This window comes from Acanthopagrus latus, chromosome 13 (genome assembly GCF_904848185.1).
Source record: "Acanthopagrus latus isolate v.2019 chromosome 13, fAcaLat1.1, whole genome shotgun sequence".
NCBI classification, from domain to species: Eukaryota; Metazoa; Chordata; class Actinopteri; order Spariformes; family Sparidae; genus Acanthopagrus; species Acanthopagrus latus.
This window is the reverse complement of record NC_051051.1, coordinates 9,650,597-9,676,375: the sequence shown is the minus strand read 5'-3', so window position 1 is coordinate 9,676,375 and position 25,779 is coordinate 9,650,597. Positions and strand designations below refer to the sequence as shown.

The 25,779-nt window shown below is 41.3% G+C and overlaps 2 protein-coding genes and 1 long non-coding RNA gene across 5 annotated transcripts; 1 reads left to right on the top strand and 2 right to left on the bottom strand.

The window, feature by feature from the left end:
* Nucleotides 1-25: 25 nt before the first annotated feature.
* On the bottom strand, nt 26-7,209 carry birc2 (baculoviral IAP repeat containing 2). The gene is made up of 12 exons (XM_037118530.1): nt 7,088-7,209; nt 4,810-5,710; nt 4,426-4,706; nt 4,031-4,333; nt 3,655-3,943; nt 2,992-3,091; nt 2,780-2,858; nt 2,393-2,684; nt 2,177-2,275; nt 1,289-1,444; nt 1,116-1,157; nt 26-824 (listed from the first exon to the last, which is right to left on the bottom strand). Exons 2-12 carry the CDS (start codon nt 4,901-4,903, stop codon nt 631-633), a joined length of 1,929 nt encoding a protein of 642 aa, XP_036974425.1. The 5' UTR covers nt 4,904-5,710; nt 7,088-7,209; the 3' UTR covers nt 26-630.
* On the top strand, nt 7,096-11,325 carry LOC119030727. The gene is made up of 2 exons (XR_005078395.1): nt 7,096-7,235; nt 11,059-11,325. It is a non-coding gene; the product is annotated as an uncharacterized LOC119030727 (long non-coding RNA).
* LOC119030724 (transcriptional coactivator YAP1-like) lies at nt 9,546-22,885 on the bottom strand. 3 transcript variants are annotated; one of them, XM_037118532.1, is made up of 9 exons: nt 22,748-22,885; nt 22,040-22,274; nt 19,322-19,521; nt 18,526-18,680; nt 15,950-16,051; nt 15,606-15,709; nt 15,243-15,361; nt 14,782-14,882; nt 9,546-13,741 (listed from the first exon to the last, which is right to left on the bottom strand). In XM_037118532.1, exons 2-9 carry the CDS (start codon nt 22,241-22,243, stop codon nt 13,560-13,562), a joined length of 1,167 nt encoding a protein of 388 aa, XP_036974427.1. In that variant the 5' UTR covers nt 22,244-22,274; nt 22,748-22,885; the 3' UTR covers nt 9,546-13,559. The 3 variants fall into 3 exon arrangements, with proteins under 3 accessions (XP_036974427.1, XP_036974426.1, XP_036974428.1); XM_037118531.1 differs by having other exon boundaries at nt 22,620-22,869; XM_037118533.1 differs by lacking the exon at nt 15,950-16,051 and having other exon boundaries at nt 22,620-22,868.
* Between the last annotated feature and the right edge of the window lie 2,894 nt (nt 22,886-25,779).

Sequence of the window (25,779 nt, the reverse complement as noted above, 5' to 3'; positions counted from 1 at the left end):
ACATGACAGGCCTGCGGGCAGTTAATTGAGTTTCTGAGACACTTTATTTTTTAGATTCAGACACATGACTCAACACCAAGTCAAAATCAGACCTTTAGCTATTTCTGTAACGACTGACAGTAGATGTTGCTTCTAATTGACACACAACCATAGCTTTGCTACCTCTGATTATTCATTTAATTGCTGTCTGTCAAATGGAACCATGTTACATAATGTGTAATTTCAGGAGCAAAATGGTTTATTTTTCAGTTTAATGAATAACTGACAGTTTGTGATGAACACTGACTCTACCCTTTTTAGTGATATTTACTGACAGCAGGTATGTTATTAGTAGTAAACATATCACCAAGCCATAAAGTTGTATATTTAATAGATCAGATACAGATATAAAATGCAAAGCCAAAGTGTAATGTGATCAGATATAGTTATGTGTGCGTTATCTGGTTAAGACAGATGATGCAGAAACTAAAATATCTCAACATGAACTGATGAGTCACAGACTTAAAAAAAAAAGAATGCACAACAAATTTTCTGCTATTTACAATAAATATAGATCTCTGTCATATTGCTTACATTCAATCACTTCTTTGTGGCACATGAGACTGAGGGGGCACGGCTTACAGCCTCTGGTTATGAGAGGAAGGTTCGGACCGTGCCTTTAACCATTCCTCTGCAGATTGGGCACTTTCGCAGTGATGGCGCACACTCCTTACACACCACCAGGTGTCCGCATGGGATGAAGACTATGTTGACTTCTTTATCCATACACACCTTGCATGTACGCTCCTCCTGCAGGCGCCGCAGCTGCTCCTCCATGGGGAGATCTGCAAAAATTAATACAAAAAGGTTTTTTTTTAAAAATCCAACTTGAGGGGCTTATATTCCTGCACTGTTTATCTACACATTAAATAAAGCTGCCATGTACTAAATGCAATTGGTTTTGTTAACAGAAAATAAGAACCTGACCAAAAAAATGTATCATTTACATTTATGAATTTAACATCATGGCACCAGTATTACAGTATCAATGACTTACTAAAATAGAAGTTAAAATGTGCTTCACAGATTAAACAATTAAGCATAAAATAAGTTCTTGCTCTGGTGTGTCTTTATACCTGAAAGATCTTGGCTTGGTGAGGCAGCTTCATTTGATTGGGCTGAAATGTGAGAGATAACATGCAGTGAGCTCAGGCTTTAATGCACAAACAATATACTCTATAAAATAAAGTCTTTCTAAGTCTAATGTGACAAGTGCAAGTCATTCTGTGTTGTCAGTGGGAAAACCTACCCATAAGATCTCTGAGCAGGTGGACATCATTTTTCTGGATCCAGTTGCGGAAGACTTCGGCCGCAGCGTTTCCCTTGGTGAGGATGAGCTCGATCAGCCTGGCAGTTTGCTGCTGGGCAGACGTCTGAGCCTTGAGGCCGCTGAACTCCTCTGTGGCTGCAGGTTTTATTTTGGAGAGGGAGGAGGCAAATAAATCACAGTCTAATTCTGAACTCTACAGTGGCATGACAGAATCATTACCCTGAGCATTCTAAAATATTTGTAACAACTTGATTATGCTGAATAGAAGCTCATCACTCTTTAATTTTGGTGAGCATCTATATAAGGGCTAAAACTAAGAAATACTTTCATTTCATTAACCTGCCGATTATTTTTCAGATTAATTGTTTAGTCCATGAAATGTCAAGAAAGTCATTGTAAAAGAAAAACTATAAGATCCTAAATCATTCTACTGATCATTCCAGCTCTAATCTATACCAGAAAAGCCCAGATCCAATATTTCTGTAAATCCATGTTTGGTGACATCATTGCAGTGACTAATTTAAGAACAAGATCTCAATAAAAAAGCTTAATTCACTCTTTTTTTTTAAACCCTTTTTTGTTTTGCTTAGATATAGTTCAGTATTATTAATGTTATAACTAAAACCTGGAGTGCCTTGATAGCTAAATGGTCACAGCACAGGCTGCACAACCAAAGCCAGATTGGTTTCATGTGTCAAGCATTACAGGTATCTCAAACACCTCTCTTTCTTGCCTGTTTTCTGTCTGTGTCTCCACTGTTACTGTCTAATGAAGGCAAAAACAAACAAACAAAAAATCCTGCCTCCCAAAGTTACAAGTTTTTTTTTTTTTTCTAGTAGAGTAGTACAATCTTGGATTAAAACTTACATAACACATTCTGCTCTCTTAAGTGCTCAAGCACTGGCTCGACACTCTTCAGACGCTGGATCAACGCTGCCTGGTGCCTCTTCACGAACGTGAAACCATCTGAAACAACAAAAAAAAGGGAGTTTAATGTCTTCAAATATTCACTTACAGAACAACAAACACTGGAATTCATGGTTCTTCATAAAACATCGCAGAAACTTTAACCGCCAGCCGTACCGGATGCCATCGCCTCCGCCAGCATCTCTCGCTCCTCTTCCCTTTTCTGGTCCTCGGCACTCAGCAAGTCTGAAACCAGCTCCTGGACTGTCCTGTAGTTCTCTCCACTGGTCAGGATCTTGCTCTGAACTGTCTGCTTGACTAGACTTCGCTCAAAGCCCATCTCTAATGCAGACTTAATGACAGGGGTGTTCATCATGACGGCGTCCTCGGACCGCTCCTCTCCTGGGCCCAGATGTACCACTGGTGGATCCACAAACTCTCTGGAGCTGCTGTCTCCATTTGTTAAAAGCTTTTGAGGGAGAAAGATGAGCACAGTGTACATTTTTAATGACTGTGCAAAAATGTTCGAACCAATTACAGATTTTTATGCAGCTCTCGACTCACTTGCTCAAAGAGCCGAGGGAAGCGAGCCTGGATCTGGTGAACAAACTCTTGTCCCTTCTCCTGGAGCAAATATTCACACCTGCAATTAACCAGAGGCACAAATATCCATGTTATCAAGCATCCTCTACGCACGTACAATAAGTTGCAGTGACTTTTACTTCCATACTTTAACAATCCACCAAAGAAGAAAATCTGTTAAAAGCTGCAATTACCGAGGAAACCATTTAGCGTGTTCCACCCAAGGATCGTCTCCAGACTCCCAGCACCGCAGGCCTCCATCGCAGCAGAAACACTTGACATCATCGTTACGACCTTGGGGGCAAACAAAGAGCTTTCGGGGTCACAAGTAGTTTCGGGGAATGGAAAAAACATTCTGATAAAGATGACAGTGTATATTTCTCATCTTTCATTTCCTCTTTCTTTTGAAACCTCACTGTTGAAAATGATGTTTAGAATTTACATGAGATCACTTCAATAACCAGGTGTCCCCAAGAAAGATTCCACTCAGGACTTTCCCACTCTAAATTAACTAACCAGGACATCCCCACACAAAGGGGAAAAACTCTGACTGATTTAAAAACTGTTGCGAGAAGGGAAAAAGAGATAGCCTTGTTCCTTCAATCTGAACATTATGATTAGCTTCTGTGTCCAACTTTGAGGATCTTTGAAATGACGGCTATCAGGAACAAATTAGTTTTTTACAGTTATAATGAAATCACAGCTCAATTGCCTTTTTCAGTTCTTAAAATTATTATTTGACCTTCCTGGCCATTTTGAAAAGAACATCAAGGAATAAACATATTACCAACATGTAGCTTAATTTTCAACCTAAATGCTGCCAATTAATGACGGCCTCTATTTGACATTGTCCGTACCGACATAGTAGAAGCCAGCTTTGGCCAGCTGGTCAGGCCGGACAGGGATACGAGACGGCCAGTTGACGAAGGTGATCAGCCTCTCTTCACTCTGCTGCATGGCAGGATTGGACACATTAGTGAGGGCTGGGGCTCCCGCAGACAGCTGAGAAGTTACTCCTCCAGACGTAGCTCCAGCAGCCCCAGCCAGCGACACGTTGTCGGCTCTGTCCCCTCGCACAAAGCGACAGTTTGGATAATGCCTCTGGTGTTCGGATACAGCTCTGTCACCTGGCTCCCAGTTACTCAACTGCAAATACCAACAAAAACTTCAAACTTCATTTTTGCTGTTTAAAATGTAACAAACTTAAATCTGTGTCCCGGTGATGATACACACCTGTCCCCCACAGCTGAAGCAGGCCACTCGGTCGCCCTGGCCCAGGTAGTAGAAGCCTGCCTTGGCGAGCTCAGCAGGAGTTATGATGGAAAGTGTCCACGGATGGAAGGAGTCCAGGCGGTCCTGCTCTCTGCGCATGCTGGGGTTGTGGCATGTTGGTCTCTGGTGGGACATATCCTCTACACCACGAGAGCTAAGCGGGCTGGAGGGGGGCGGAGCTGAGAAGCCCATGTTTAGGTAGCCGACTGGCTCTTCACCTTGACTTGCTGTCGGGTTTGGAGCAGCTGGACCTGGACCAGAAGGCTGGAATAAAATGGAGCAAAACTGATTGGTTTACTTTTCTTCAGCTATGTTTTGAGAACAAAAGGGCCCATCTCTTGTCTCTTTCTACTCACTGGTAAGACTGGGGCAATGCGGAGGGGAGAGAAGGCAGAGTGTGAAGAGGAGAGCAGGTTGGATGTGGAGGGGAGGCTCTGGATGAAGGGACAGGAAGGAGAGAGCTGTCTGTGTTTCTCTGTTGGACAGTCTCCGGCCTGCCAGCCCTCTGTCCTCACGTTACACCTGAAACACTCCACACGGTCTCTGACGCCGGTGTAGAACCAACCTGCCCTTGCCAGACTTCGCTCAGTGACTCCCGAAGGTGGGAATCGAGCAAAAGTGGAGATGCGGAAAAGCTCTGGGAATGAAAATGACATTATATTAACATAGATGAAAAGACTAGATATGAAAACACTTTCAGATGAATCTGATAAAAGTAAATAATCAAGAAATATCGGTACCTGATGAGTAGTCGTATTGCAAATCTGGTGGAGGCCCGTTGCGACACAAGCCCATCAGAAACTGGCTGTTTTGGATTTGAAGAAGAGTTTCCATTTTTGGATTTAAGAAAAAGAGATGTCCCTCAGAGGGAGAGGGGTTTGAGAAAATCCAAGGTCTCACTCTCTCACACAGACACACTCATTCACACTGAGACTGAGTGGGGGAAACTCAAATCACAAGACAGAACCAGTGAAAAAGAAAAGCAGTGTGAAACTTAAGACTGTGGAGGAAATGAAACACCAACACTTCAGCAATCCCCATCATCACAGTAGATGACGTGTTACTCTCTTTAACCATCTTACCTCCTTGCATAGAGCCTGTATTTTAACCCTCAATCTACCCACCTGTAAGTAGAACATACTACTTCTGAACATTTAACAGCTGGGACTTGTTTCTTTTTCAGTTTTTAACACCTGTCAAACAAAACACACCCAGTGCAGTAAAAAAAAAAAGGCTGGACTATTTTAAAAACAGCAAAATCTAAATGCATCCTCAAATCAATAATCGTACTATTACACCGTGGTCAGGTCACCCAGGGTCAGTACACACTTTATGATCTTGTATATTTAGCCCCGACATGACAAACATATTACCTAACACCTCAAACCTTAACATACGGGATGTGATGATGTGTATGAACATTATAAAATAAATAAATGTCTCAAGATCAAGCGTGCGCACACACACACACACACATACACAGACCAAGGTACACGTGCTCTCAAACCCCTCCCCCCATTTTGGACATCCCCTTTATAGGTGTTTAGGCTTCCATCATTGAATAGTATAAACCCAATAAGAAAATTTTATTCGTCCTTTGGTAAGGATAACGTCCCCTCTTTAGTGTAATGCCAGCAGGACCTGTAGGGTAAAAACAAAGACAAACACAAATGTTAAATTGTGTTTATGTAGACATTCGTCATGAAAGACTTTAAGCATTAAAATTGTATTATTATAAATTGTATTTATGTATGTACAGCTTCAACAAACAATTGTTTTCATTGCCATGGGAATTTAATGAATTAATATTTTTCTGCACAACAATATTTCAAAAAAAGCTTTCATGCAGGCAGACAACAAATACACTAACAGATTTATCTATTACAGGTCAATAATATTGGCATAGCTGATATATCAGTATGGCTTCAGTATTTTGTCCAACATTAGTCCATAAATGATGGACACTCAAATCATACAAACCAGAGAAAAGCAGAAAATCCACACATTTGAGAGGTCTGAATTCGACTGTTTGGTACTTTTGATTTACACATAAATGACTAACCAGTTACAGGGGTACTTCTGAGCAAAAAGGTGTTTTTTACGTTTCCGTAAAAACCACCTAAGTCAGAGGAAACAGATTTTAAAATAAAAGGTCAATGAAAGTGACAGGTGCTTGGACATGCCAATCACTGGGTCTTACATTTCCCATAATGCAACCAGTGACATTGTGTGTCTGGTGAATACCATCTTTCAAACTTCATGCCACCTGTTTATACCTTTTACACATTTTTAATCTTAAAGCTGAGCTACCCCGATGACATCATCTGGGTTACTTTCTGACTTCAGTAACATTTTCCAGAGCAATTTCCGATATCATACAGCTATTTGCACAGGTTTAGTAGCACTCCTCATGACCAGTAAACAGACTTGTGTGGAAAATTGTTAGAGTGCCCCTTTAACAAAAATGCCAATCAATCTCCTGTTGATCTGCAAGTCAGTTATTGATTGACTTGCAGATCAATCATTTCTGAACTTAAGCTGGGAGAGATATGACCGAACCTTTGTTACTGGTGTTTTGTTCCAGTATTGTGACGTTGGGTACTTTCCTCAGCACATACGGGACTTCCTATTTTAGCACTAGCTTAGCTTGGTTGTGTTGTGGTTCAATACGACTATAGCTAACAGAGACATTGCTGTTTTATTACATTACATATTAGTTGAAGTGATTTAAAATAGTTTCCAGCAATCAAACACCACTTCAAACATACATGTGGCTAGCAGCTGCAGAGTGACATGACATTCAACGGTCGGAGCGGACCCGTTTGACAAGATCAGTGGGCGTTAGCATGCTAATGCTAGCGTCCGCTAACGCCAACCACCGCCAAACTTCACTCTGGCCATTAACCTGCGTGGCAGCAGCTCCAAGAAAGGAAAGCAAAACTGCCTGGTGTGAGCGCCACACACGTAGGAGACACAATACCCCAAGCTGCCCACTGCCACGTCCCCCGACACACTCACCGTTTCGCAATTCAGACGGCACGGAAAGTCCCGATAATGTGGAAGCTTCTCGTCACGGTCCGCCGCAGCCTCTCTCTCGCTGCTTCCGGTTCGCGATGAAACGAAAATGGATCAGAAGAAACCTTCACACAGATCAGAAATCCCTCAGGTAAATCCTTCAGGTAGTGTCACTGTGCCCTGCTGCTCTTTGGATTACGCAACACCCACACACAAGTCACAGTCAGAATGCTAGCTTTACATGCCTGGCATTGTTCGGCTGTTACATCACCTACTGAAAACTAGAATATTCAGTTTACTGCAAGTAAACAAAGGAAGCCACGATACAAATGAATGAAGTTAGACACGCTATAGAAAACGAAGATTTACACAGGATCTGCTCATATTAACAGTTATTACCTTAATTATGATTTATCAAACACATATATTGGCTTCTGATATCAAATCAAGGCCAATCTCTCATTAAGATAGACAAAAGATAATAGAGAATAGATTACAAACAACTGAATGAAAATTTCCTTTGTTGTTTCAAATCACGTTTTTTTTAAAGAAACTCCAGCAACATAGAGAAAGTTGTAGAACTGCAATCTGTGTGTTAAGTGTATCAATATGTAACCAGGTGATACTTTCATACAAACATCACCATATCTGTGTCTATACCTTCTAATTGGTAGAAGTGTCATGATCGACAAAATAAATAAATAAATAAATAAATGACGAGATATTTTTGATCCACGTTGAACATAGCGTATATTATAGTAACTGTAGCAACAAAAATGCCAGCCAGTCGTCTAAGGTTATAAATCACATTATATTGGCTGTTACGTTAAACAAGTGGTTCGAGAAATGTTCCAATAAGAGAGGATACTTACATAGAGGTCTCGCTGAGGTCCCACGGCAAAGAGAGTCACATGAACGCCTCATATAAACGGCTTGGTTTAGTGTTACTGGTATTTCCCTTCACTTCCACGTTGTAACCACTCCTCATCATTATGACGTGTTATAAAGCGCGTGCTTCAGCCACTTCGGGCTGTAGTCATATCACATATGACACACTGATGGTTGACTCCACTCCTTCTTCTTTTATGAAAAGTACCTGTCATTTTTGAAATTTTTTTCGCGTCGCCTTAAGAAGTTCACATAATTTTCCACAGAGAGCTTAAAAACTGGTCTTGAGCGCAGTCCTAAAAACTCAATCACATTGTTAAAAAAGAGAGAGATTCTCATGTCCTCGACTTCTTTTTACAGCCTGTAGTGTTGCATTCAAGAGCAGGTGTGCACACATTCAAATGTATGAGGATGACCTGTATGTGACTGAGTAACCCTCTCTGTAAAGCAACGCTGACACTGCTAATCAGCTGCATTTATCCCCCGAAAGTGAAAATTCAGTCATTGTCAACTCATCCCCACGCAGATGGAAAGTCAGGTGAAGTTTCATAGTCCACAAAAAACTTTTTTTTTTTTTTTTTGATCTTCACACCAAAACAGTGTTGAAGTGTTCTCCTAAACGACTGAAACGGACCAAAAATTAACATTAAATGGCCCCAAAAAGCTTGTTTGGCATAATCCAAGTCTCAGAAAGCCCGAAAATTAATTTGAAAGGATGTTATTTATATTCTATTTAAATCAAAAATCTTCACTGTAGCAGTTCACATTTTCACTTCTTGATTATTGCAGCAAAAATAATTCACAATAATGATATTATTGTTATATCCTCTCAAAATATATTTTCTGTATGTATCGCAAGCTGCAGTATCACATTCAGTGGTTTTATTTCATAACGTGCATATTGGTACTGTCTTCACTTCAATGTTTTCTGTCTTCATGTGATACTAAATGATGTCAGGGCAAATTCTGACCCAATCTACTGAAAAATAAGCAATTCTCGAGGCACATACAAAAACTCGCAAAAATTCTGAAAGTCAGCTTGGAGGGCCAAAATTCACTGATTCATAAGTAAAAACATATTTGCTGTGTAGCAATAAGTTTATTCAAGGTCTCATGAATTTAACTGAAATTTTAATCGAAATTTTCTTCAGGAAAATCCATGAGATGAACTGCGAAAAGTTCTGAATTCTGGGTGGGATGGCAGTGAACGACACTGTAAAAAAAACTAAACAATGCAAATCTCATTCAGTAAAGCCAGCTGTAGAGCGGGTCTTTTCCAGTAGGGAAGGACCCTGGTTAGACCCCTCCCCTGACTACATGTCAAAGTATCCTTGAGCAAGATACTGAGCCGCAAACTGCCCCTGCTCCTGTGTGTATGAAAGTGTGAAAAGTAGTGAAAGTGCTATCGCAATGCAAGTCCATTTAAAAGCCAAGTGCAACTCCCTCAACATATTAAGTAAACAGGAATTCGAACACAATAAACTCCAGTCATCCAATAAAAATAGAGGCACAAATTTACAACCATGCAGTCGACAATCCACGCAAAACACATCACTACATAACTGCCACTTGCCAGGTGTATTCAAAAGTTTATTAAACAGAAACTCCTTTAACATGATTACAGTGAGAGTAAGAAGAAGTATATTTATATAAAGCACATGCATAAAAAAAGAATAGGTACAAAACAAGTCTGATTGCCTCCAAACTCTGTAAATAGGATAATAAACATTATATGTAACATACATAGCAAGTGTCATGCATGCTAAGATAAATAATAGGCTAGGTAGTGTGTTGCATTGTATGTATGAACAGTACAGGCCCGTGGCTTTTTATTTGGGGATTTTGTGAATGAAGTCTTGACTTATTTCTCTATAAAAAACAACAACAAAAAAAAACAAAACAAAGAAAGCTGGTTAGAAGAAACGCTCGCACCAATAATTAACAGCTTCCATTCATGGTAAAATATAAACACACTGCAGAAACAACCCAGCGCATAAAAAAAAAACAACAGCAACAAAAAAAAACAAACAGATTATATACTTATTATATAGTTCAATGAAACAAGGAGAGTTTAAAGAGCTCGCCCTTAGTGACGACTGCCTTCTGTACGAGAGCACCAGATAACACTTGCAGTTAGAACAAAATACACCAAGAACACAGCATCCGTGATTAGTATGTTGCTGAATACACAGCTGGAGGAAACGATAACTCTATGGAGTGGAAGCTAACTGATATCTTTCTCTATCTTGTTTTAAAAAAAGGATAACACCAGTGCTCATGCATGATTTAGTCTATTTACAACAAATCACATACATGATACACCACCGATAAGTGTTCAGAAATCAACGCTGCTCTGCTTTTAGAGTTGATTTGCATGTTAGAGTTGCTGCTCTGCTTTGAATGCGTTTATATATATATATATATATATATATATATATATATATATATGTATATATGTATATATGTATATATATATATATATATATATGTATATATATATATATATATATACACACACGTCTTTTTTATCTATAGCTCCAGGCCTCCAGTCCATACATGTTCAACCAATATGAAAATCTATTTGCAGCATCCTGAAACTTCATTGCTGTGGATCGACTTTGAATTTATATAGGGTTATTCATTAATATATGTTTAGAGGTGTGAGGGATGTAAATTTATGGTGTTTTAGAAAACTACTGAACTTGTTGTCTAAATGGGTTGAAATAATAATAAAAAAAAGAATATCAGGATATGATTAACACTAATGTTGTACTGTATCGATGGTCATTTATATTTCTCTTGATGATAATGTGGTTGAATACACATGGTATCTATGGCGATGAAGGAAATACTGCACATGGTGGATAAAGCACGGTGTATCAGAGAAGAGGTATTTCAGTTTTGATTGTCCAGCACTGACATTCACACCTTAAAAGGGCTCTTGTGAAAAGGAGTAGAATAGTACATGTACCAGTTACTTTCTCTGTGACGGACTCAGAGGGTGACAACAGATCAGATCAAATCGCCGATGATAGAAGTTTCAAGAGTCTGCTAATCGATTTTTTTTTTTTTTTTTTTTTTTTTAGAAATGAATGGAAAACAATGGATGCCTGAAAATGGCGAGAAAGCTGCATCTGAAAAGCTCAACCTGGACGCATTCGGTCAGCAAAAGTGTACGAAGTGTACCTACGATGCCGCTGAAAAAACAAGAATGTGTGGAGCCAATACGAATATTTCTTTATGATCCAGAACCACTAGGAGAGAGATGTATCAGCACTGAGCAGAAGGGGCTCGATGGCATCTGAGTGGCATTGCTTTTTTTTTTTTTTTTTTTTTTTAAACAAGGGGGGAAACAATAAACATCACAACTGTACAATATAACGCAATCCAATAAAACAAATCTCCAATAAATACTACCTCTCTCAAGCTTATACCCAATGCTGTAGTGGACAAAACGACTGAAACCGTGTACGCTGCAATGCAATCCAACACAACTGGAGCTCAAACAAAAAGAGAAGTGTTAACTTGAACTGGAATTATGAGGAAATGGGCAGTTTTTTGTCCAATTTGGCGCCCCCCACATTTGCATAACGTCACTGTCATAAAGACAAATCCCAGACGTAATGTAGGCGCCAACTACAAACACAACTCAATACATTTTAACAATGTTATGTGTTGAAAACTTGTATGTTGAAGTAAACGTGTGACGCTGTGATCCTGCCCTCTCACTGAAGTTACACAGTGCAGAAACAAGTGGCAGGGGGGCGGAGAGGCTGAGACAGAGACACCATTCACCCAGTTACAAGATGTTGACAAGGCACTGTTGCTTTAGAAAAAGGCTTGGTGCGGGGGTTTCCTGGAGGTTGGCAAATGTTTTTTTAAACATCCTCTCCAGACAAGTTTACATGTCTGTAACACTGGAATGTGACTAATAACGTGTTTCTGATACGGTTTCCTACCCACGAAAAGTTGTATTGTCTTGTTTAAAAACTGTAAATCACATCTACCTCTTCTCCCTCATTTAAAAAAAAAGAAAAGATGATCACGCAAATACGTGCAAAAATACTTAATGGGAGACGTCTCCTGCTTCACTGTGCAGTTCATTCTCAGTGTGTGTGGACTGGAGGCTTCACGTTTCCACATCGCACTCGTGTGTGCTGAAAACCGGGCTCAGATCTTTCCTGTTAGCTCAGAGAAGTTTAACACTTTCGGCGACGAACGTGAAAACAGCCTTCTAGTGTCGAACCCGCTTCTGCACAGAGAAGCTCAAACACTCAACCGTAGGAACGAGAAGAAACACAAGTGTTTAACCCGTGGGGGGCTTTAAAATTAACAGGCGTTTATCAAGTAAAACGTGCTTTTTCACCCATTAAAAGGCGATATCATATGGTGTGTTAGGACTTCATCCACTAACTAAATTGGTCACATGAGTCAGGATCACAGTTTCCTCCTGGGGGGGGAAACCCTGTATTGTGTTGGATTGCATCCTACTGAACACATGCTCATATCACGCAGACATCCTCTGTGTGTTCCAGCTCTTTAAAAAAAAACACACTTTATTGTAATTCTTAGTGTCCAAAGTTGAGACTCTTCTACTGTAAGCCTTTTATTTCTCTGAAGTCTTTCATCAGGCTTTGATTAGTTCAGAGATGGAGCCCGTCCTCCTTAACTTTAAAGCAAACAACAACAACAAAAAAAACACCTCACACATTCAAATCTTGGTTTTTGAGCAGCCCGGTCCTCCACGCAGACGGGTTTAATACTGTTTTTTGGCTTGTGTTCTAAAAGTTAAATGGGACTTTTGTTAGTGTTCTTCATCCTCTACCAGCTCACCACTAGGGTGCGTCCTCTCCCCCCCCTCCCCAGATGTCCTTCTGTGTAGAGGCGGCAGTGGGGGCTCCTTTTGTGCAGGTTTTTTATTTTTTTTTGGAACCAATGTAGTGTTAAATTGATCTCTCGCTCTTAGTTCTGTCGGCTCTTGAGGGAAAAGTTTTGGGACAGCTGTGAGCATTAAAATCACAAATTACAAGATGCTTAGAGGTAGTAGCGCTACACGTTGCTCCCGCAAGCTATGTGAAGTAAAATGGATATTATGTTTTCAATTACTGTTATATATCTTCAGAGCAACTCTTTTTTTTTGTATTATTATTTATGTCTTTCTGCTACATGCACGCTTAACTGACTTGATAATGTGTTTCAAAACTTTGCCGCAAACCAGTTTCGCCCAAGTGGGGACAGTAAAATAAACCTGTGCTCTAAAATGAGCTTTTGTGAGGGAGTTCCATCTGAGGCCAGTGACTAACAGGAAAGGAGTGTTTCTAAAAACACGGATGCTCCGTCATGCATCTGTGTAACACCAGGCCCTGAAAGACCAGCGAATACCAGCAGCTTACCACCATCTGCGAGCGTCAGGTTTTTTGTTTTTTTTTTCTTTCCTCGGGGGTGCGAGTAGTGTTAGGGATCCATCACACAACAGTGGCATGTTCTCTCAGCAATGTTGCTCTGTACCAGATTCTCCAGAATTCTCAGTCACGTTATGAAGATTTGATGTCAAAAGCCATATTTTGTGGGTGGCGGCCGGATGTGTCTATAGCCAGGTGAGCAGGCTGTCTCTGTCCATGTGCGACCCGGAGAGAACGGTCTCCATGTCCATCAGAAGGTCTGAACTGAGACCCTCGGGGATGCTGGGCATTAGCTCCTCGCCCTCAGACATCGGGAGCACGGGCATAGACTCCTGCAAGGTCATCGAGGAGGTCTCGCCAGAGTCGCCTGAAGAAGTCGAAAAGGAAGATGAAATGACTGAGTTGTGTGGGAGATTTAAATATCTGCAGTGAGCGGGGAGAAATTTGGGAATTTGGATAAGCATTTTTACAGCTGCACTCGGATCAGTGTGTGTAAAGGTTCTGTCGCACAGATGGTGTGAATACAATACACAATTCATGTTTTCCCTCTGCTGCATCTTTTGTCTTTGTGCAAAAATAAATTAATACAATACATAAAGAGGGGAGTTGCTGAATGCACGAGAAAGCTTTTACAGCTACCACATGGAATGTCTTAATTTTTTTTGGTTGATTTTGGCGACCCCTGTGGACAGTAGCGGTACTACCACCATTGCATTCCTGTGGTAAAGGTCCTGATCTGGCCAGCGCGTGCATTTGATTTGAGGGTGAGTAAAGGCGAGAAACAACATATTTTTAATACAGTTGTTCATTTTCAAACAGCTGTCTGCAGGATCACTGGCGATGAGGTAATGCATCTGTTGGTGGCTTGTTAAATTAATAACTCTACTTTGACAATGGCCAAAACACAGTCAACTTTGTTTTAGAGTGGACTGCACCACCAGATTACAGAGCAGCTTCTTTCCTCAGGCCATGAGACTCCTAAATACACCCTCATCAGTCTGCCATAGAAATGTTATAACTTATGACTTTTATGACCCTGATAAAATAGAATCTGCCCCACAGAAAGGCATTAACTTTAATAATTAACCAGTCTTCTCACTAGATCTTGCCTTGTTTGCTTTTGTGGATCATATTATGGCATTACTATTAAATTGAGACTGTTTTATAAGCATTAATAAGCAAATTCCATGTAGTGCATTAAATACAACTAAAACAGATGGATACACAGGAAATAAATAGTTGCAGCATCATCTGGATGCTACCTGAGGAAAATGTCGCAATTCAGGGCAGCTGTCAGCCTTTTCTGTGTTCACGCATGTTTTTGTGCACATAAACCCAGGGGCTGGTTTTCTAACTATGTTGTGTGCACATGTGGATATACTGTGTGTGTGTGTGTCTCTGTCTTACCAGTGTCCATGTGATCCACAGAGCTCAACATGTGGTCCGATGTGCGTGGTAAGCTGCTGACGCTCAGACCACTGTCGGTGCTCTCGTTGCGAGAGTGAGCGCTGTGTGGGAACACACACATAAAAACATTCCTTTGTATCTGATCGTCTTCTGTTAAACAACTGGAATGACCAGCAGAGATTCTGCAGAGTCACTGAACTGACAGAACCCTTGATGACAATGTTTTTATATGAAGAGGGATTGAGAGATTGTTCGGAGCCACTGGGACGTTTCTTCTGGAGCGACTGCTGGGGTCATTTTTTAACACCCCAATAAAGCCAAAAAATATCGCATTTATGCAAAGGGAGATTAACTTTATGGGCTCATGGTTATTAATTATTTCCCCACTTATGCCCCTTAATAACGACAAGTCTGTAAAGAATATCTACAGCGCATACCAATAACATGAACCATGAACTCACCCATTGAGCGTGGGTTCGTGGTTGGAGCCTCTGATCCTGACATCAAGAGACGGGACGAGTGTCTGTGCGTTCCTGTCATGGTCCATTCCGCCGGGCATCTGGTTCCTTCCTCCTGCCTCCTACAACGCGAGACAACACACACACACACACACACACACACACACACACACACACACACACACACACACACACACACACACAGACCTGTGAGTAAACCTTAATTGTAAACCTCAAATCTTGTTTACACAGAACAGAAATTCTATCACAGTTAATTATGAACTGAATGACCTGCATAATACAACCAGAAACACAAGACATTTAAAAAAAAAAATCATCCAAGGCTTATTTTGTTCCAGCTCTTACCTGTAGTGTGATTTGCGGAGGGAGGCCTTGTTTGCACCTGAGCCTTTCCTTTTCCTGCCTCTGCTGCAGTGCCAAGCCAAGGATGCCAGGGTTCATCTTCTGGGCTGCAACACAAGATTAATAGGAGAGCAACTTTTTGACTACTACACAAATCTTCCCAAACATGACAGCTATGACATATTTATGAGGAAAACTTGTCCAAACTTTGCGATCTTTCTTATTTTTGTTGCCAAGCAGCAACTTGTGATGGTGGACAATGGAATTAAAAAAAAAAAAGAAAAAAAGTTTCTCATTGACCAACAAGAATTGTCAATTCAGGAGACACAAATTTGATAGTGTGCTACCTAGACGCGGGTCGACCCATGCGGTGGTCTTATTTATGTGATCGATGTAGTACACCTCTCCATCTGCAGTCACAGCCTGCTCCCAGCCTTCAGGCAGTGGACCTGAACAGCAGCGAAAGTACACAGTGAGAAGGCAAATGGTGGATGGAGTGCATGGAGAGTAATAAAAAGTTGAATCTGGCCCACGTCCTTTAAAGGGCGAGTTCGCTCCAACGTCACAATACACATTTTTCCTCTCACCTGTGGTGCTGGTTGTCCATCTAGAGTGTTTTGGTTTGAGTTGCACAGTTTTGGAGATGTCAGCCTTCGCTCAGATATAGTCGAACTAGATTTAATTTAACAGCAATGTCTTCAAGATAATACACAGGTCGTGTGTTGAGCCTTTTCATGTAGAAACCACATTCACCAACCAAATCAATGGGAAGACGGAAGCATGCATCAACTCATGGATGAGAGACTCGTGACAGAGCAGCAGGGTCTAAACATTAACAATGTCATCCTCGGCTGAGCTGACACGTTAACTAGCATAGTTAGCAAATCTCTCGCCGTGGTTGCATGCCTCCTTCTCACGGTGACACAAAATAGACTGGGAGAGAGAAAAAAAACAGCTCCCACAAATGTGTGTTTTGACCACAAGCTGAGTGCCAGTAAGGGCCACTATATTCAAGAGAAGGCTATTATCTCCAGAACTCAAGTAAAAAAGCAATCAAGATGGATAAATAGCTTTACAGGTTAGAGGAAAAATATTCATTTTTGATTTTGGGGTGAACTGTCCCTTTAATGTCTGTGTAGCATCTAGTTTGTAAAGGTTTTAAGAATAGAAGTGAAGGTTAGTGGGTAAATAGTATAGTAGCCTATGCTCTTGTCTGAATGCAGTCGTTGGGAGATTGTAAAAACACCACGGTTCATTCTCAGGTTGTTCTTTGTAAAAAAGAACAAAAAAAAGAGGAGAAATGTTTTATTCTTAAAGGGTCTGTTCAGCCAAAATACAATGTCAACGTTAGACAGCAACATCCAGTGAATTATTCCAGATAATCCACTAATTATATTAGTTTTCATTGGGACTATTTCTTCAGTAGAGTAGTTCCACTGAAAGCGTTCACAGTGGATTATCCAGAGTCACAAGCACATTGTGTCTTTGAATTGATGCATTGCTGCATTTAATGACCACCTTGGCCACAAGGGGGCAGTAAACATAACACTGACATACCGTCATTTGCAGTCTTGTTTGTGGCCACCATACTCTCTTCCTCTCTTCCTTTTTGGTCTCAACCAACTCCTAAGGGGGAATCTCTGACTTTTTAGCTTCTCACTTCTCAATTCCTCAAGGGATATAAATGTAATTCACCACTGCTGTGTGGGACTGACAGGAGAATTACCCATGTGGCCCAGGTTTGTAAAGGATACGTTTTTAAATCAATGGTCATCTGATGAAATGCTTCAAGTGATGTCAATCAGTGCCATTACTGGAGAAGCTGGATTGTGGGTAATGTAGGCACCGGGTTTTGAAAAGGAAGAACACGTGGGTAATGAGTCCAACAGTGTTATATAAGTGTAAAGCTCCACCAGTGGACCGCTTTTTCAAAACCTGGCGCCTACATTACCCACAGTGAAACTGAGTCAGCCACTGAGTGACAGCACTGGAGGAAATGTATTACATACAGCTTCCTCTGGAGCCACAAAAGGATTTAGACTACTTATTTCACACATGCAGTATTACACCCCCAGACCTGTAAACTCACTTTAATGTGTAAAACTAGTGGAGTTAACCCTTTAAGAAAAATTGTGACCCCCATCCTTTAAGCTGGTTGTTACTGGTTTATTCTTTATATGCCCTGCTAAAAAGTCTAGCCAGGGACCTTTGTCTCCTTTCTTTGTTCCGCTAGCTCTCTATTAGAGTTTCAAGGGGCACTATGCAGTTCTCTTGAAGAAATTCAAACCCAGATTTCAATATTTACAACCCTAATGAGACAACCCCAGCAGTATTAATTTTTACCTGAATAAAGAAGCTGTCTGCAGAGGAAGATAAGGTCCCCAGAACAGTGTTTGAAGCATGAAAGGTGGCAGGGTCCGCCACATATAAGTACAGTATGGAATTGGGTTGTTGTTCTTTCTCTTCTGATCACACATACTACATAGTGTATCTTTAAGTAGAACATTGTTTTTTTTTTATTGTAATTTGGTTAAACCGACCCTTTAAAATTGGATGTGAGTGAAATTCATTCAAAATGCAACAACTGTCACAACAGCTGTAAAAACGTGCACCCATGTAAGAGAAACCCCTCTGTGTGGTGGGACGCTCCCACTGAAAATACAGAAGCCTGAGCCATGGCTCTCCTTTTATGGCTGTTGCCATCACAGACTCTCAAGAACTTCAATCTATAAATGTGATTAGTCCCACCAAAGTCCCCAGAACCGTGGACGTAGAGGCCGAAAAGGAGAATCCCGTTGAGAAATCACACCCAGCAAAGACCTGACCCCTGAACTACGAAAAGCAGGTCTGTGCTTTGAAAAGAAACTGGATTGTGAACAGGGAGGGAAGGGGTAAGGGGGGGACGCTGGAGCGAGAGTGATACCTGTCTCTGGATTGATGTTTTGTGGTTGTGTGGTGGGTGCCGGGTTGCTGAGGGAGTGACTGTGGGCTGGAGTGCCAGAGATGGGATGCTGGGCCGCAGCCGACTGAAGCTGTGAGAGTCGGGGGTCGTGCCAGGTGGTTGTCTTATCCAGGTGACTGCGAACAGCACACACACACACACACACACAACAAGTCGAAACTTATCTGTAGCTGTCACACCACTGCAACCTGATGGATAAGAAGGCGCTTTTTCTTTTCTTTCTTTTTTTTTTTTTGTTGCCTTAGACCTGCTTTACCTGTACAACCAGATGTGCATGCACAGCTACACTCGCTACAGGTGGCCTCTGACAGGAGAGTGTCAGGCCGTGTGCTGTCATGAATCAAAACCGGCCGAAACCATACGGGTTGCAAAACTAGTTGGATCATTTTCTGTTCGCATGAAACCAATTAGTGTGAGCCCTGGTTTTATCTGCACTGCTGTGTGTTCCCCTTTACTTTTATTTCTCTCTTTAGAAAAACGTTCAAGGAGGATGTGCCGTCTGCGCTTTTCTGTAAGAGAAGGGCAGGCCTCCAATACGAAAGCAAACAAAATGACTGGTGGATGAATTTTGATAGTTTGACTGATGTATCAGGTTATTTATCCAACAAAAAAATGCAGAAAATGTGCTGATCTAGCTTTCTACGTGTGAAGATCTGCAGCTTTTCTTAGTCACATTGAACAAGCAATCCGAAGACATCACTTTGAGCTTCGGGACGCAGAAGATCAAACACGCTGACAAGCAGGAGTGAAACCTTACTTGAGGAAGTAACGTTGGCCGGTAGGCGTTTTGGCCATTTCCCAACCGTGGGGGAGTGGCACGTCGTCAGGTATGATCGGCGTCGCCGCTACATCCGCCGCTTGAGTGGAGAGGGAGTTGACCGGGAGGGAGGCAGGGGAGGAATGGGCGCGGACGTGATGAGGAGTGAGGGAGCCGCACACGCCTCCATCCGAACTGGCCTGACGGGAAACAAAGCCGGGTTAACGACTGCAGTGACGAGAAAAGTTTTGGATGGAAACCAGAGTGAGAAAAAGGATCAGAGGAAGAAGTGTAGCACTGGTGGCTTCACTTTAAAATATGTTCTACAGAGGAGATTTCACTTTAATACTGTTGGCACAGTTGTCTTTGATTGTCCCCTAGTGTCAGATCTCAGGGATTATAAAAAAAATCTGACTGATCGTATACAGAGATGTCACCGAGACACACTCATGATCTGTACGAGAATTAAATCTCACATTAAACCCTGTGTCTTTATTTTAACTGCATCTAGTGAGATAATGGTGAGAAACACTTTTAACACATCTAATAACTCCTGGATTCACTTTTGAAGGCTTGGATGAGACCCTTTTTGAGTTGCATCGAAAAGGGTCATTCTGAGAGCCTTGCTTTAAAAATGATTAAATGACATAGTTTCTTCTTTATACCTTGAACATGTTTGCTACGCTCTCTCTGCTGCTCACTTCTAAAGGCCTGGAGACTCTTAATTGAACATGTTAAGAAGGAGAGCAGTCAACACTAAACTAATTGTGTCAGACTGGATTCTACTGTGTTGAGTTTCTCCAACTCAAAACAGAATATTTCTCATTACTCGTTGTTTGGGCTGACGTGTGAATGTACAGATTTTCTGTGATCTGGAAGTCTGTTCTGTCATGCTTTGTTGTATACATTGCTCTTTGTGGGGTTTTTTTCTCCTGTGTATTGTTAAATTTTGTGAAAAAATTAAGACTTCATGAATAAAATATGGAGGAGAAAAAGTTCCTGTGCCCTTGAACATCTACAACATATTTAATAGTCTAAGCTAATAAATGTAATTGGTAAAAAAAAAAGAAAATGTCAGTAAAAAAAAAACTGCCCACCACATTTTCCCCAAGCCCAAACTGACCACTCCGACAGCCAAACCCCAAAATCACTCAGCTCGCGACGACAATATGAGGCAGTAAATTCTCACAGTTTAAGAAGCTTGAACCAGAAACTGTCTCCGTCTAGATTGTATTTTAAGAAGTGTACCATCGTTTTACTTATTTTTAAAGCAACAAATTAAAGACATTTACCGTTCTCACGCGTGCATTTGACAGCTCTTACTTTTATACATGACAGTAAATCGAACATTTTTGGCTGCTGGTCGAATAAAACGTGACTCTCTGGCTGTGGGAAATTGCGATGTATGCTACTTTTAAAAAAATAATAATGTCAATAATGGTGAGAATATTCAGTAGTTCCAGCTCTAAACAGCACTGGTCTCTATTAATGTCAATTAACCAACTGATGAATTCAGGACTTCATTGGATCGGTGCTTCCGACCATTTGTCCTTCTCTTGTCAGTTTTGCTGAGAAAACTCTTCAACAGACAGTGCTGGTTAACATCACATATCATTTCTTTTATGGAGCTGCAACATTTAGCAGATCAACTGATATTGAAATTCGCAAAAATCCTCAGCTCTAATCAGCGCTGCTCTCTAATAAGTCTGATGTCACTCAGCTAATTGATAACATTACTAATTGTTGCAGGACTTGTTCCTAATATTTGTCTCTCTCATGTATGAAAAACATAGATAACTGATCTCAATTGGGGCTGTATAAAGGACAATTCTCACTAACTGAAATCAGAATATCTGTTAAAATAACTATACTACAATTTTGCTATATCCTGCAGCTGCGTCAACAACTACTTTGTTAATTTGATGAGTTTTCATCAAAAATGTGAAACATTTGCTGCTTTTCTTTGTCATTTATGATAGTAAATGATGGTTCTTTGGGTTTTGGGTAAAAGGGGCAATTTGAAGATGTCACTTTGTGCTCCAGGGAATTGTGATGAGCATTTTTTTAACACCTTGCCAGATTACATAACATATCTTCTCTATCATAGAGCTGCAACAATTTGTCAAATTGGTCAGTTAATTGAATAAAAGATAACTCAATTGTGACGGCAAAAGGGATCATGATTACTGATCAGGAATCGTGTCACAATCAGAATATCTGTCAAAATAAAATCTAATTTATTAATTTAATGAGCACCATGAATCTGTCTCATGTTTGTAGACTGGTTCACACATTAAAAATCCCTGAAACCTGTTAAACTTACTCAACACTACAGGACAAACAAAGACAATCATGCCAACAGTATCACAGTTATCTCTCCTCTGTAGAAGTGATAAAAAAAACATCCTACATCTCCAACTAATAAACAATAATATTGTTCTATATTGTTTTTTTTTAAAATTATTTTTTAAGTGTAAATGGTTCCAGCTTCTTATGTGGGTATTTATTGCTTTACCTTTTCACTTATGATGGTAAATGAGCAGCAGTCTTATTATGGAAGTTGTGATGAGAACTTTTCACAACTTTAAAAAGACTTCACAATTGATCAATGCTAATAATAATGGTCTGTTGCAGCCCTGCTGTGTGTCTGTGTTGCAGGGCAGGGTGCACATGCATGTGATGGTGGGTTTGCTCTTTAAGCCGGCGGCTTTTAGTTACTTGTCTGGAGTGGCCTCGGGAATCCGGCTGCCTGAAGAAGGAGTCGGGCAGCTTCCTCATCCTCATGGGCAGGGAGGCCGGCTGCCGGGCCGACTTGCTGGGGTTCATCACGGCGCTGAAGAGGGCCTCCAGCTCCGTCTGCGAGTCCCCGCGGACGTGCACGATCTGCTGCCCGGCCGGAGGCGCGCCGCGGTGCGCGTCCATGTCGCCAAAGTTTTTGGTGTCGCAACGAAATCTGTCGAAAAAAAAATTAATAATTTAAAAAAAGTTCAATCACAGACAAGAGGGAGAAACTGGAGAAACAAGCGCCAGGGTCCCGTGGAAGCAGACACGTCTGGAGTTATGATCGGATTTGTTTACACTTTTCGCCCCCACCCCCTCCCCCCTCCTCCCCACACCCCGTCTGAACTTTTTGTGTCCTTGCGCGTCTGTTCGAAGCTGTAACATCTCGGAAGTCATTCGGCTGGGGAAACAAAAAGCGATCCCCGGGCGGAGAAGGCGAAGGGGAGCGATTAACGAAAAGAAAAGCGAGGATCGCCGAGCAGAGCGGCGCACAACACGTTACATGCCTCCCACATACCTTCAAGCAGCCAGACCGTTTCCCCTCTCCCTCTCTCTCCCTCTCCCTCTCTCTCTCTGTATTCCTGCAGGGAGAGAGGAAAAAAAAAAAAAAGAAACTGGAGAAATCACAGCCGGGGAAACACTCACACCGACACCGCTATCCGATCCAGACTCTCGACTCAAAATCCCTCCTCAAGTGGGGTGGAGGGGGGGTACAGAAACTTCAACATGTGAGAGCGGTAGTGGAAAAGTGACTTCAGCGAGACCTCCAAACTTTTTTCTTTTTTTTTTTCACATCCACTCCGCTCAGTCCAGATTCATGTGATACTGCTGAGGGGCGGGGCTGCAGCCTTTAAAGCTGCCGCAGTTACAGGGGCACATATTTCAGTGCGCGCACGCACGCACGCACGCACCATCAGCACGAGACTGAGAGGACAACTTATTCACTCATGATTCTTTTTTAATTTTTTCTTTTGCATCAATCAGAGGACTCACTCTCAGCCCTGAACATGAGGCACACATGAGGCAACATTACACTCAGGTGACTTTTCTGTCTTTCTTTCTCTCAATTTTTTTAATCTTCGGGAAACCATGAGAGCAGAAAGAGAGCTGTACAACTAGTCATTTCTTTCCCTCTCTGGGCCTGGTCTGTGTTTTTGAGGGGAGGGAGCGGAGGGGGGGGCGGATTGGGAAGTTGCACTGAGAAAACATCCGCCCCTGATGAGGCCAACCCAGCCGGAGCCTGTTTGTCCGTGCAGGCGCAGCCGCAGTGTCGCGCCCTCTGGTGGAAGACACGCGCAAAGACGAGCCGGAGCTCAGCTGGCCAACACATTGAGCCCAAGAAGAAATGTGTTGATGTTGAACGAGCCTGTCCCTGTGTCAGTCTTTATAATCCATGGCTGTTTGATTCAACCATACAAATGACAGTTTTGACGGATAAAGACAATTTACATCAATACAGGTTTATAAATAACAGAGTGATTTTCAAGTGCCCATTTTTTTTCACTGGAGGGTCAAAACTTAAAGGAGTAATAAAAAAAAAAAGAAAGAAAGAAAATTCAGTCATTATTGGTGGTCCACAAGACATTTCTGGAGCTTCATAGCAAAACAGTGTCACAGATTTCTCGTAAACAACAGAATCAGATGGGGACTTTGTTAAGTTTTCTTTTGTAAAGAAATGAACATTAAATGGCTCCAAACAGCATGTACAGTGCTATCTTAGTCTCTGGAAGCCCAGAGATCCCAAATAGATGAGAAAAGATGTTAATCACACCCTTCTACAGCCGAAAATCTTCACTGGAGCTGCAAAGCTAAAAGTGTTAGCAGTGCTCCTCATCTGGAAGTGAGGGAGAGTCAATGATGACTGAATTTAAATTTCTGGGTAAACTTTTCCTCTAATTGCCTGAATTCCAAGTGTCACTCCACCCACCATGCATCAGTCATAAGGGATCTTACATACTAAAAGAGCATTTAGCCTCACAGCAGCTTACTGATTAATTCATTAATTTGTTTGTTTATTTGCGAATAACATCTGTGTGCTCATGTGTACGCGATAAAACATCAACGATAGATGCACCAATAATCTTATTTGACGTTTATTCTGTGATGATGGTTTGTCATGTTGTCATGTTCAACACATTACAAAACACACTTATTTCTTCTTTGTGCCAAAATGTTTTGTTTTTTTCAGTATTATTAGTTAAAACGTTTGTTTGTTATTTTGTTTGTGTTGGTGTATTTGAATTGTCCCTGGATCAGACTCGCACAGATCTGTACTCCTCCACTTCCTCTGGTGTCTGCATACATTCGCCGGAGTGTGACTGATGCAGCTCTGGGACCGCTTCCTGTCTGCATCCATGACGGAATTGCATAAGCTTGAGGGTGAAGAAAAGGGCAGCAGAGATTTCCAGCAGCCCTTCCCACTTTCTAAAGCATCGGTCTGAGAGTTGAGAGGGACGGCGCAGCTCCGAAAGTTTCACGTTTTATCACCTCACACTTGTTATTGCCTCAAACGGCACATCTGTGATGTTCACACAGCACATATTCTATTATTACCATATGATCCAACAACAAATAATTACATCAGAGGAAGTCTACATTAACACCTAAAGCCACAGGTCATTTTATAGTGTATTAAGATCTTTGTTTTTCAGACTTTCTTATGATAAGTACACAATGTACAGCATTTGTGTGTGTGAGTACTTGAACAGTTTTCATGTTTAGTTAGCTGAAGTCTAAGAGGAAAATAGATTATTAAATAGAACTCTTGATCAGAAACAGTGTTGCTTGTGTTACTTGTGGCACTGCAAGATGTGTGAGGAGTCCAGACTGTGGCAATATCCAAATTATTCAACATTTCTGTGTGTTGAGAAGTCAAATTCAACACAAACGTATCTGCAATGTAATACAAATTTAAGTGCAGTAGGTGGCACTGTCACACCTTCACACCTGTAGCATATTTTGTTTTATTTTACTTTCACTTGGAGGATTTGTTCTGATGCTTTTCAAAATGAAATCACCTCCACACTTTTTTAAATCAGCGAGGCACAGGCAACTCATCAGGAGCCTATTCACACTGCAAACAAAGTGAATGACCAAGCGGTATTAAGTATTAAATTAAGAGGGCACTGAAGAGTACAATACAAAAATACACTGATGGAGGAAAGACCAAAAAACAAAAATAAACATAACTAATGTTGTGCTTTAGTGTTTGATTATTAAAGGAATAGTTTGCCATTTTGGAAACACACACATTTTCTTAAAGTAAGACGGTCTGTGAAGTATAAATCTACAGCCAGGAGGTTTTTTTTCCACCCCTGAAGCCCAATAATTAACACACATTTACATTCAGGGCATTTATCAGACCCTTTTTTCCAAAGTGACTTACAGTTATTCACACATACATACACACACTGATGGGGTGGCTGCCATGCAAGGTGCTGACCAGCACATCAGGGGAAGATTGTGGTTCAGCGTCTTGCCTGAGGCCACTTTGACATGCTAACCAGGGGAACTGAACCAGCAACCTTCCAATAACAAGACACTGGCTCTAACTCTGTGCCACAGCCTGGCCATTTCTTTGCTTGTTCATTCTGTACTGTGATGGCACCAGCAGACACAGCCCACAGCACACAGTGGCCACATCATCACAGCATCCACGTAAATACATATATGGACAA